At 41.3% G+C, this 13,736-nt stretch overlaps 1 protein-coding gene across 4 annotated transcripts in view; it reads right to left on the reverse strand.

Moving 5' to 3' along the window:
• Positions 1-13,736, reverse strand: part of BICD2 (BICD cargo adaptor 2) — an 86,920-nt gene that overhangs the window by 12,795 nt on the left and 60,389 nt on the right. For all 4 annotated transcript variants that reach the window (XM_071755394.1, XM_071755393.1, XM_071755396.1 and 1 more), the window contains exons 3-6: positions 6,460-6,612; positions 3,660-4,112; positions 1,833-2,852; positions 613-764 (exon numbers count right to left, since the gene is read on the reverse strand). In XM_071755394.1, coding sequence (XP_071611495.1) covers positions 613-764; positions 1,833-2,852; positions 3,660-4,112; positions 6,460-6,612 — 1,778 coding nt within the window. The remainder of the gene's footprint in view (positions 1-612; positions 765-1,832; positions 2,853-3,659; positions 4,113-6,459; positions 6,613-13,736) is intronic.

Below are 13,736 nucleotides of genomic sequence, written 5' to 3' on the forward strand. Positions count from 1 at the left end.
CTTAGCTGTAATCTAGATTTTGTACCATGTTGATGCCTTAACATACAATCAAAAGAAACACATAGACTCAAAGAAGAAACCAATGACCATAGCAATAAGCAGGAGCAGATCAAGATAGCATTTATCACTTCCACAGCTCATGAGGTATCTGCATGTATTTTTTTGTCCTTTACCACAGAGCAGCAGCAAGTTCCAAAGACATATGCAACCCAAATCAGCTAATAAAGGTAAATGAAAGGACAGGAATGCCAACTGGAGGGTAAATAAACCAAGAATAAAGATGTTTGCAACATCTGTAGTTTTTTCTATGTTATTACAGGTCAGGCAGAGTCACATCTCCATTGCATTTCAAAGGCTCATTTTCCACTGTTAAACTTCTCCCCTCTTGGACTTACCAGAACCAGGGATAATCTCACACACACATTAAATATGACCACAACTCTGTGTTTTGTACCAACACTCTATGTGCCTGGCATTTTTCTCATCAACTGGAACATATTGCAGCAACCACAATGAATCTGCAGCAAGGCACTGGGAGGGGAGGAGGGGAGAGTGTTCAGCTCTTCCCAGACCCCAGCAGAGAATGACATTTTGGGGAGTTCATGGGTTTACCTTGTAGCAAACATTGCTCTCAGGGAAGAGAAGGTAGCAGCATCTTCTTTCAAAGCCTTCAGCTCGTTCCGCAGCTTCATCATGGTCTCTGTAACCATCGCTTTCTCATTTTCATACTTGCTTTTTAGGTTGGCAAGGGCTACCTCTGCAGTCTGTAGTTTGCCAGAAAGAACAGAAACACAGAAATTAACCAAACTCTACCCAAAGGGGCCAGCTAAGAGATTCCTAATCACTGTTCACAGAATGAAATATGCACTTTGTAAATTTTCTTTGTAAAAGCTAAACTCATGGTAAACTTTTCTGGTATAAATTGAATAAAATGTCATTTTCAAACACTGGAAACAGATCAGACACGAGCTTCCTACTCCCATTAACCACACAGGAACCTCAAGTAACTTACAGAATATACATTTAGGGACACCTATCCCCAAATGCTAAAAGAAATTCAACTTTACATACTTCAACACAGAGAACAAAAGTCTATTTAGTATATCTATATTTAAAAGCATTTAACCCATCACTAGTACATTTCTCTAATCCTTACAGCATTTTTATGGTCTTAGAGACACCTTTATCCAAATGTGCAAAAGAAAACTGTAAGTATGTATTTATTTCTTAAACAACACTACATATTTTTTTAAAAATAACTTCAATTGCATTACTTTAACTTCAGCAGAGACAATGCAGAATGTCACATGGTGTCTAAAGGCAGTTTTCATCCACTGCACTGATAATGTGTATCAAATGGCACAGCCCAATCCCTGAAGAATAATTTTACCTTTCAACCCTGTTTTTTTGACCATATTTTTATACCACATCCTCTTCTTTGAGAGCTTTTTTTTATTTTGCTATGAGATGAGAACTCTTTTAAGGGTAAGAATTCTACAAGGATTCTTTCAAGTAGAAAGTAAGATTTACCTCTTCCTTTTAGGTGTTTTACATTCAGTATAACCTGGTGTAATTCAGACAGGTACTAGACTGAAGTTACTTTAAGCTCAATAAAAAGTTTAATGGGTAAGTGACAAGCAGATGTCAGTTAGAGCTCAGCTTACAGTCGTTCAGCCTCTAATGAAACAACTTCAGCCTTGTTCCAAACAAGCACCAGCAACAAAAGCTCCACTGAGCTGAGGATCTGCCAGAAGGACCCGAGATAAATTCTCTTGTGTTTATGGCATAATTTTCCCAACACTGTCACCTCCCCATCTTTAAGACACGATTACCTGTTTGTTGGCCTTCAGCACAGTTCTCAGAGTTGCTATCTGTTCCCTCTTGGTGCTGAGCAAGGACTTCAACTTCAGGATTTCTTCCATGAGAGCTTCCTTGTCCTTGTCCACCACTGGCCCGAGCTCTTGCGTGGCCACACGCTGGCGTGACAGCTCAGTGGTTCTGTCCACAGCAGCCTGGAGGTGTTTGATCTGATCCCGGATTATAGCAATCAAGTTGTAAATGTTCATAGGCTCCTTCTGAGTGTCTGACACAGGAGATGGCAAAGAGGACACTGGAGATGGGCTGCTGTCACTGCTCCCATTCTCTGCCTTTCCCAGCTCTATGGTTAGCAGACCTTTAGAAAGAAGGATGGGAGACCTTCTTCCCTTGGTCTCTGGGCTGCTGCGTCCACCTTTGCCTTCCTTGTAGTAATCCAGCATCACCCTGTTTGGTGTCTCATTGTTGCACATGCAGACATGGTGGTACAAATTGGCCAGCTCTTCACTGAAGGTGACCAATTCATCTTGGGCCACGCTGAGGCTGCCCTGTGTTTCTCCTGCAACATCACTGACTTTCTTCAGCTCCTTCTCCAGCCTGGCCACCTGCTCTCTGTCGTGCCTACTGGATTTTTCCAGTGAGGTGATCTTTTCAGTCAGAGCTTGGCTCTCAGTCTCGTATCTGCCCTTCTCTTCCTCATATTTAGACTCACATTCCTTGTATTTGGCCTTGAGATCTTTGAGCTCTTCTTTCAGGTCAGTAATCTCTGCCACAGCCACTTTGTACTTGCACTCTAGAATCTCTGGCCCGTTGATGTCAACTTCATAATAGTCCCCATCTTCATGGCTGTCTCTGTCCTTCTCATTGTCAAGGGCAGACTGACGTTCCTTGCTGATCTGCAGCTTCTTCATTGCATTCAGGTTTTCTGTGAGTCTGCCAACTTTCTCATGCTGCTCTGAGAGGGCTCCCCGGGTGTTTTCCAGCTGCTTCTGAGACTCCTGGAGTGTTGTTAACAAGTTCACCTTTTCTCTTTCCATCTGAAATGCATGAACACAGACATCTACGTCAAGGAAACCTCAGGGGTTAAGACAGCAACTTAGCCAAGGTCCATCCAGCTACAGAAATCCAATCACTTGCACATTATGGAAAAGCCTAAAACTATCTCAAGCACAGTGTTGCTTGCCAGATTTTTCTTGCTTCCACTCCAAAAGCTAAAGTTTGCTGCTAACTTGCTAATTATCAAGTAAATATTGCAAAACACACAGCTAGTCTATGGTGGATGCTGGGAGTTCCATTAAAAACTCTGAAACACTGGAACTTTTAAAGTTTCTCCTCAAAGTTCTAATTTTTAAAAAATCCAGTCATTTTTTCCACAAAACACTTCAAAAACTGACGGACAAAATAACTTTAAAACATTTCTAGGCAACACAATTATGAATCATTCAAACTTTTCAACCTCTCAATAGCACAGATATAACACAGAGATGATTGGTATTGATTAAAAGTTCCTGTTCTTCAAACTAAGTACAGAAAATACTAAAATGGAGTACAAAACTACTTCTCATTAAGATAACTTGGAATGACTATCAATTTATTAACAATAATGACTATCAATTTATTAACAATATGTTATCTTTCCTGCTAGTGACATAATGAAGTAGACAAAGCACTGACTGCACAGAAGATGCACTGACCAGCATTTAATATCCTCAAATTCTTAGTCAGAGCCTTTGCAAATATAGTTCATACTCCATAGTGGCCACATGACATATTGAAAAGACTGAAATTTCCATGAACTCTAACAACTATTTGGAAGCCCACATTTGTACAAGAACCCCATTTACCTGTACAAGCTGTTGTTTCAGCTTCTGGATTTCAGAAATGTTTAACTCACTCAGAAGATCTGAAACCAGACTCGGAGCTGGAGGGAAGCTTTCATTTTTCTTGGGTGTTGATGTATTATTCTTGCCATTGCTGAGTTTGCTGAGACAGTTTTGTTCAAAGCCATTGATTATCTCATCGTTATTGGGCTCTGTGGCTTCATCACTGAACTTGAGTCCATCCAAGGAGATGTTCAGGTGACTGTTGTACATGGAGTCGTTGATGTTCATGTAGTGAGAGAGCTCCTTACGGAGGTTGTTCTTCTGCTCCCTCTCTGTCTTCAGGGTCTCCAAGGCCTCCTCCAGCTGCCGTTCAGAGATCTCCTTCAGCCGGATGGCATCTTCCAGCTGGCTGTTCAGGAATTCTGTTTCTTCTTCAAGCCTTTTGATTTCATGTTTCAGGCCTTCAAACTCCACCTGGAGATATACAAACGGAGGGGGGGAGGAAAACCTAATGAAAAGTTCTGCCAGGAAAGCACCAAGTAGCTTTATTTTTGAATGCTGGGTTTCACAAAATGTAGAGAGGACTGAGTAATTCTTTCAGTTCTGGAGTCAGGTTTTGGCAATGTGACTGTAAACACTCTTTACATAATTTACCTTCACAGAGACCACAAAACAGAATTTTTAAGCTAACCTTCAAATGAGCTGACCTGTTCCAGTTTAATTAAGAGAGGTGGGAGAGACAGAGTGAGATACAGAGGCATCACAAACAGGCTTTCCTAGCACATTATGCAAACTCTTTGTTTGATTAACAAATTCCCTGGCCAACCTTCCCACAGGTTCAACTTCAACGCTTCCAAAACTTGAGACTGCAAACCTGTGCTCCTGACACTGCTGACACAATATATAACACTTGGCTTAAAACTGTTGGGATGCACCTAGCTCATCAAACTCTGCTGGTTTTACACATCCAAAATGGAATGTTTGATCAGTTCTGTCATCATAATCCCCACACATCTTGAAGGCACTACAGTTCAGGCTCTACACTTCACAGTCATGGTGCTGATGATATGTATATACTTGATGATATGCTCTACATTTTTACCTGTAAAATGGCACTTTTGTTGACCCTCTCTTGTAATCAAACACCAAATGCCAATTATTACTGTAAAATTTGTAGTCCCTTCAGGTGGAAAAAACAAACCTATAGAACACCCTTTCCTTACCTTGAAAGAAAGGAAAACATACTACATGGTATATGAACCTATTTACCAACTGCTAAAGGAATTTTAGATGCAAACATAGACCAATTTGGTAGTGCTGAACCACACCTGATTTAAAAACCAGGAACCAATCATGTTAATTTAGTTTTGCAAGTTAAGGCTGGGAAAACTTGATGGCTTTTTCTGGTTATGTCAGTGGGATAATTAAAGCTTAATAACATCCATCAAGTAGGATTAGGACAAAGTAGAAAATTAAATAATCCATTGCCATGAGAAGAATTAGCTCTTGTTTCTGTATGTCCACTGAGCTCAACTATTTAGGATTGCAGTCTATTTTCAAAGGTTCCAGAACACAAACACAGCAGTCAGTAATTACTAGCAATGCACAAGATAGCATCTGAGGTTAAACTTTGCTCATTGCAGAGTGACAGCAATCTTCAGTGTGTTGGAACCTGGAGCTGGGAACTAAATACAATGAGTGAAGAAAAAAAAGGTTAAAAAAAAAAAAGTAACCAACTCTAAAGGTTGGATTTTACCAGATGACTGTCTCTTCCAGTCTCCATCTGGAGCATAACAGCCCCACAATCTCTACCACATGATGTCAGAGCACCCAACACAGCACAATGAGACCAACTACACTCAGATAAGAACAGGTCCAACCTGGAACCCCTTCTGGGCACATCAGTGAGGCCAAGATGATAAACACTGGCAGGAAGTTTGAGCTGAGATACATGGAATGCAGTCAATATCCCAAGTACCTCATTTGGTAGGGCAGTTTTCATCCAGAACACTGAAGGAGATTTCATTCATACCCTATAATCAATTTTTGCTATGTACCCACTATAAGAGATGGGTATAAGAACTTACATTTCAGGAATATTATACCATCTTCTCAATTGAACCTTGAGTTTTATTTATACAATGAGACTGACAGGTACCTGAAGAATAAAAATAGCAAGTCTGCAATTGATGACTGAAGATAAGTAAAGAGTGCCAAAGACCACTTCAAATCTAATTACCTCTGCAAATGACAACTCAGAGAAATTCTTGAATTGTTCCGAAAATGTAGTTTTGTAAAATTCTAAAAATAGCTGAGCTGTGCAATCAAAGGTGACTTTTCAGATAAACAGTCACCCAGGCCTGACAGTACAGAACTAACATAACAGTAGTCCACGTTTAATTAAAGTAGCTATAAGGAATACAGAACTGGAGACAATTTAGACACTAGGTAGCAATAAAAACATCCATTCAGAAATACACCCAGATACAAATAGTGTAGAACAGGATGGATGGATGAAGTGTTGCAGAGGCACTGAAAAAATTGTGGAGCAAAAAACCTAAATCAAGTAATAAGGAAGACTGGTAGAGACTTCACTTCCAACATAAAAGGATGTGAAGGTCAAAGTATAAACAATGACTGTGTATAGATTCAGAAATTATTTAAACATTTTGGGACAACTCCTCATTCTAAAAGATACTGCCTAGAGTCTCAAAAGCAGGACAAACATAGAAAGCAAGCAGATGGATGTTCAACCAAGACAGAACCGTGCACAGGAATTAACCAGTGCTACAAGCAATGCTCACTGTGTTGAAAAACTTGCCTGGTTTTGCTTCAGGACAGACACTTGTTTCTGGAGACAGATGTTTTCTTCTTCAAGCTCAGTGTAGTCTTGCAGCAAACGTGCTTCTCGGAACTTGTACTCCTTAATGTCATCTCGCAGCCGGGCCCTTTGCATCTCCACATTCTGATTCACCTGGAAACCAAACAAACGCCCAAAATGATCATGATTTGGGTTAGCTACAATTAAATTTCAACATTTTATCCTTCTTTCTGTGCATTAATCCATTAATCACAGAATCATAGAATCGGCTGGGTTGGAAGGGACCTCTGAGATCATCAAGTCCAACCCTTGCTCCACTGCTATTCAAGACTCATCCCCCACAACCCTCTGGAATGAAATTAGAGGAAGCAAATTCAATGACACAATGATCAGGTTTTGTTTTCTTGCCCCTCTTCCAAATTCTCAGCCTTGACTCAAGGAGAAGCTCATGAGCAACCAGGGATGCAGCATTCACACCTCTGTTGTCTCACTGGCTGGAAGCAACAGACAAGTTTTCCTGATGAAAAGCCAACAGACATATATTTGCTGTTGCTTTTCAACACAGCTTTTCTTTATGCCCTTTTCTTTATGTCCAGTGCAATAATTGGGAAATGTGTTCTAATTAATCCTTTTGGAGAGAGACACCGAGTTAAAGCTCAAATAAAATTCAGGATCCTAGGTAGAAAGAAATGGAAACTGTAGTGGACATAAAATATTCCCTCTCCTCAGCTCTCAGACTTATGTAAGACTTTGAATAGAAAAAAAAAAATCACCATTATTTTTTCAGAACAGATAAAAGAGGTCAATATGTTTGAGTAATATGTTCTTCAGATCTTTCATAAATATACAAAAATAGTTTAAAAAATTGAGCTAGCACATATCCAGCTATGTAAAGGGCTCACTGTATTTAGCTCTCTTTTTCCCAACATTATTTTCCTCCAAGCCCCTTCTGTAAATAATCAAATAAATTAAAGTGAAAAATGCCTTTGAACACATTAGCAGAAGTATCCTCAGAGACAGACAAGTAGGCAATACTGTTGATTTTAAAAATAAGATCCAGATTTTGTATCAGCCCTACCTGTGACCTGTTTTCCAAACAGTTGTAGTATCAGCTCAAAAAAAAAAAAAAGGCCAGCTCATGACAGAGGCAGCCTATCAATCAATCAATCAATCAATTAATTAGGTTATGGTATCTATGCCTGTTTTCATCTGTCCAGCAGCCTACTCACAGGAGCTTCACCCTCTGGCACACAAATTCAGATTCCTTCAGTGATCTTCAGTTGTGGTTAGATATAAGAATGCCAGCAATGGTCCCAGCCCTCTTGTGAGTGTGCAGCAGGAATATCCAGGAGCAACACAACAGAAAGCTAAGAGGCAAATTTTTTGGCAGGAGCATACACCAAGACTTGAATCTGGCACCTTCTGAACACAAATGCAGAATCCCCTGCAACTCTTAAGACCAATAAATTTAAATTATAGCTCACTCGTGTCAGGTAGAAATTACACTATATAAACTTGTCTTGTTTTTAGTGATGAAGAAAAAAGCACTACTTCCCAGTACACCAAGAAGCCAAAGTAAATTTTATTTGATGAGAACAATGCAAATGAAAAGCTGCTACATCCCCTTTTCCCTGCCTGAACAAGGGTTGGCTCTGTGTCTGCAGGGCCACAGGGGAAGGAGCACTGCAGGTAGCTGAAGGCTGACATCAATTTACATCTTAACTTCTTCTGAACAACTGCAATCAAAGACCTCTTGCCTTTGTGAAAAAGAGCAGCCAGGCAGACCATCCAAACCATTTAACAGTTAAAATTGCAAAAGGCCATTGAATCAAACAAATTAGGAGTTCTTAGCTGTAATTTTTTCCCTTCCCAAGTGAAAACTCGCCACCATTCAGGTTGTTTTGCCTCTCTTCCTCCCTGGATGTCCTAATCTTGGCAGAGGTCAGTGCCTGGAGAAATCATTGGAGCTGGTCTTTTTTGAAGAAAGAATGGTTTCTGTCCAGTCCTGGCCATTTAATTCAGAACAACAGAACGAGGTCATTATTCAATGTGAAAGCATTGTCGTGCTCTGTCTAGCAGAAGAAAAATCATCCTATTTCACTGTGTACAGGAAGGCCAGATTTAAAAATAGCTCCCTTGTTTCCTGACTGGGGAAGGCAGATATAACCTGGATTTATTGGCTGTTTAGCAAGCTGCACATTCAGTTTGCTCTTAGCATCTTCTTGTTAAATAAATGTGTATGCTTGCAAGCTGCAAGGTTAAACTGGGTGCCACACTATTTCATATACTTGGCAGGATTTTTTTCTGCAGGAAGAAGCTAGTGCATCCTGCTTTGCTCAGATTTTTCTGTTACCCATAAAAAAACTGGTATTTGTGTAGCTGAAGACAGACACATGTACACTGCATGTGTTCTCACAGATGGTGTTTTACAGTTCCTTAGGTGTACAGAAGAAGTGAGCTGACCTGAGGGTGAGCCCAAACCTTTCTGTGACTCCTGATGCTTCAGCAGTTTAGTAGCAGTTCAGTGGCTTCCTCCTCTGCCCTGACCTGAGCAAGCCCTGAGCACAGGGAGAAGGGGGAGGTGGAACCCAAGGCCCTGCCTGGCTCAGCTTGCAGCTATCTGTAAAGTCACAGCTTCCTGCAAAGCAAACCATACAGCATTTTAAAAATACTCTCACTACTGTGTGGAGAACTGACAGCCATAAAGTCCCATTGAGTGTTGCTCTGCCTGACAAAACCAGCTTCTCAACCTAGAGAATATTCCTGCTACACAGATCCTGCCCAGGAAAAGACTGTGATCCAAAAGTGATTTGCTCTGCTCCAAAGGCCATAGACCACTCACTGCTCCTGCTGCTGCAGGGCTTGTCTGAAGCCTTTTCATCCACTCAGTTTTCCCCAGAAGTTCTGCAAGGAACCCTCTGAGCAGCAGGGGTTGCTGGAAATCACAGGGATTTCCTCAGGACCAGTTTGGATGCTGCCTGCCCACATACCCAAACCACAACTGCCAAAAGCTGCTCCTTAGTGCCTACCATTCTAGTACACCCCAGCATTTAAAGTTACATAAAATCTGATACTGTGAAAAAGAATAATTGGAAAAAAAAAAAAACATCTCAGGTAGCTTGTTGCCTCCTATGTCCTGGGAACTGCTGAGCCTGGCCTGAGTTGAGCCCCCATGTCCCCAGCCAGAGCTGACCCTGCAACCAAAGCTGTGTCAGCAGCATCATTTCTGTTACTTCCCACTCCACCCAGCTCAGGAGGTGATGGGGTAGTTCAACCTCCAGGCTGCAGTAAAGATGTAAAATCAGATGGGAGAATGTAATTGCTATAAATTGAGAGTCAAAACTTAAGTTTGCTCAAAATTATTACTAATTCTAGGATTAGATTTAATGCTTCATGCATTTATTTTTTTTACCTCTCATTATCCAAACACCTATTTCATGACACAGCATCTTACTGTGGATACCTATGTCTGTGACTAATGCTGCAGCACCACCCTACTAATGTACTCACAAAGGATTTATGGGGTTTTTTGCAAACCATCCTGTAAAATCTTTATGAAACTATGACTTTAAGGATGGGTTTATTGCAACACCAGAGAACAAAGAGATGCTCTGTCATGGATTTCTTTTCTGCACAATACTAGGGAGACCTGAACTGTGACTCAGTTACTATAGCATATCCTGGAGCTGTTTAAATCTCTTGTAACTATTTTATCAGCATTGTCTTGCTACAATATCCTATTATTTATTGCATTATTTGCTAACTATCTGTCTAAACATTTGATCCAATGCAGAGTCAAATCCAAAACATATTCTCCAAATGTCTTCTTTGAATACATTGCAGTGTGATGTCCTCAAAAAGACAACTCCTTCTGCATGGGAGGACTGGAAGGAGCCTTGAGAAAAGACTGAGAGCAGAGAAAAACTTTTTAAATACATCTGAAGTAGCCCATTGTAAAACTGGATTAAATAATTTACTGTTAATGGTCTCATTTCCAAACAGTGATCTCTTCACCTATAAAACTGAGCCATTCCTGAGCTCCAGGAGCAGAAGAGGGGATCTCACTCTCTCTGTGCATTCCCAGCCTCATTTCTTCCTTGGAGCCCTCATCCTCCAGCAGCACTGGGATGGCTGGGCCTGGGCTCTGCATCTCTGCTCATGGTAATCCAGATGGAAACACTGACCCAAACTTCAAGGCAGTGCTAGGGATGGCACTGTGTAAAGTTACTACTGCTGTCTCCCTGCTCCTGCACTGAATTGCTTGCTAAGAGCAGTTCAACTCCAGCTGCTTTCCATATCCAACAATCCAAAGGCTTGGCAGAGTTCCATGTCCTTCAGTGTCAACAAAGAAAACATTTCAACCTCCCAAGGCTGCCAATAAACTTTTAGGTAGCTCTCATCTTTCACCTCCAGATGGGCTGGTAGAGCCAAGCCTGGCTCTGAGAAGGGTCATTGCCACCTAAAGTGTCCCCACAAGCTGCCCCCAGAGATGCTCAATGCTTCCCAGCAAAACCTGTGTGCTGGCCACCTCGGCTGGCAGGTTTTGAAAGGTTTTCTGTGTGCTGTGTTTGTATTTTCAGATGCTAATGAAACAAGCTTGAACTTGTTTCACCAAACCTCCCTCAAGCTGAAAAAAGGAAGAGCTGAGGAACCAAAGCAGCACCTCACTGCCCCAGCTTTAGGAGGGCAGAGGGATGTCAGACTCTGTGGGATGGCTGAACTCAGACATCCTGCAGGAATATCTGAACTCAAGGTCCAATTGCAGTAATTCTCCCTATGCCAAGGGACTGGAAAGTTGAAGCACACTTCCAGGAGCACAAAATGAACAATAAACCAGCTGGACTTACATTAGAAGCATACAGAGCCCTTCCTGCCTCTTCTGCAGTTTTGTCTACAGACCACACTTAGGCAAAGAAAGTAGCAAAGCTGTATCTCAATTAATAGTTCTAAGTCACTTTTAAAAAAAAAAAATATATATTGGGACATCAAACATAGCTTCTTATATCATAGATTAAGACTGCTTAATGAAAGCTAATTTTAGAAAAAGAAAAAAAATCTGCATTTCTTAATAGAAAACAGCAAGTGAAATGTTGCTATCTGGAGAAGCTGTGGTGGCTCTAAGGAGTTACAGAAAAAGAGAACAAAGAGCAAACTTTGAACCAATAATTTGCTGAATTTATTTCAGATCCTTGAAAGCTCTCAGGGTTTCATGTCCCAAGTAAAGCAAATCCATGTTAGGCTTCCCTCATCAGAAATGTCCACAAACCACATATTTTCATTAACCTTAAGAACAAGTTTCTCTTGCTAATTAAAGCCTTCCCTCTTCTGTTACAAGTCTGTTGGAGGCTCATTTATTTTCTTACTCATATTTCTTACTCTAATATTAGAGGTGCATTTTAAAGTTTTGGTTCACTATTTCCAGTGGTGATGATGTTTCCCAGGCAGATGCAACTCTGTCAGACTTTTATGGGACTTCAGCACTAGATATCACAAATCTGGCAGACTTAGAAGAATTTACAGTTAAAATAGCATTAGTCAAAAATATCAAAGAAATAGTAAAGAAGTTAGTATAGCTTTCAAAGATTAGAGGTCTCCTACTGATTTAATTTGGCCACAACTAATCTAGATGTAGAGCAGGAGATGAAAGCTTTGTCTGAATTTCTACTCTCAGCTTTAGTGGCCTATTTTCACTTGGTGCCATACCTCTGGGACGTGCCAAGTGCTTAGTTTACACTAGCAAGTCCTAACGAGATACAATCATCTCAAAACCACTGCCTTAGAGTTTCAAAGACTTTTAATGAACTAAATCCCAAAGGAATGATCTGCCTAAATTAACAATGCCACGTCCTAAGTGACAAAGGTGTATGAAAGATTTTGTTTACATTTTGATTATAGAAGTGTTACTTCTTCATAGAAAAGGCCTTGAAAGAAAGGAAAATGCTGTAATATTAAACAATATCATAGAGGAGCATTACAGGGGCTGGATAAAAAAGAGATTTTTCCCTTCACAGGCACTGAACCCTTTCTGGAGTGTGGCTGAGCTGGAGCTGTGCCTGACAGCTCCAAAGGCCCACGTGGTACAAGTGATGGGATGAAATCCACCCCAAGTCCAACTCCAAGGAACATCAGCCGTGGATTTGGGAGCAGCAGCCTTCCCTCTGCTGCCTGCAACACTCCAACACTCATCAGCTGCAGGACCCCACACAACTGAGGGATGTAGGAAGCTCTACATTGTGATTCTAGACTTTAAGTCCCCACATCTTAACCCTTCTTCTCCCAGAGCAGGATGTGCTAATGCCGTAGTGCTACCAGTTCTCACCCAGCTCAGTCTGCAGGGGCAGCTCCTGCCCCAGTGCAGTCAGGCTCAGCACAGCTCCTGGCACCAAGCTGGGATCACTCAGGATGCCCCACTCCAAGCTGTTGTTCCATAAGCTACCAGCAGTATTTTCAAGTAGTGCTTCATACACAGCACCCTGACTTGCACCAGGACTGCATGAATCACAAGTCTCTAGAGCAAATGTTTTTAATGAAGTTGCCATCTGTAACTTGCATTAAACTACAGGCAGAACCTCTGGGGAGAGAAAAGGATCCAGGGGAGGGGAGGGGAGGGGATAAGGAAAGGAAGGAAAGGAAGGAAAGGAAGGAAAGGAAGGAAAGCAAGGAAAGCAAGGAAAGGAAGGAAAGGAAGGAAAGGAAGGAAAGGAAGGAAAGGAAGGAAAGGAAGGAAAGGAAGGAAAGGAAGGAAAGGAAGGAAAGGAAGGAAAGGAAGGAAAGGAAGGAAAGGAAGGAAAGGAAGGAAAGGAAGGAAAGGAAGGAAAGGAAGGAAAGGAAGGAAAGGAAGGAAAGGAAGGAAAGGAAGGAAAGGAAGGAAAGGAAGGAAAGGAAGGAAAGGAAGGAAAGGAAGGAAAGGAAGGAAAGGAAGGAAAGGAAGGAAAGGAAGGAAAGGAAGGAAAGGAAGGAAAGGAAGGAAAGGAAGGAAAGGAAGGAAAGGAAGGAAAGGAAGGAAAGGAAGGAAAGGAAGGAAAGGAAGGAAAGGAAGGAAAGGAAGGAAAGGAAGGAAAGGAAGGAAAGGAAGGAAAGGAAGGAAAGGAAGGAAAGGAAGGAAAGGAAGGAAAGGAGAGAGATCAGGATAGGGATAACCCCTGCTGCTGCTGTATCACAGCCTGCATTTTGTTTCCCAACAAACTCTGGATTACAACAAAAGCAGGATCTGAGCACCTTGGATTTTCTTTCAGCAGCCTTGTTTACCACTTAGCAAGCCAGACTCTAATAACTTT

This window comes from Heliangelus exortis, chromosome 12 (genome assembly GCF_036169615.1).
Source record: "Heliangelus exortis chromosome 12, bHelExo1.hap1, whole genome shotgun sequence".
In the NCBI taxonomy this organism is placed as follows: domain Eukaryota; kingdom Metazoa; phylum Chordata; class Aves; order Apodiformes; family Trochilidae; genus Heliangelus; species Heliangelus exortis.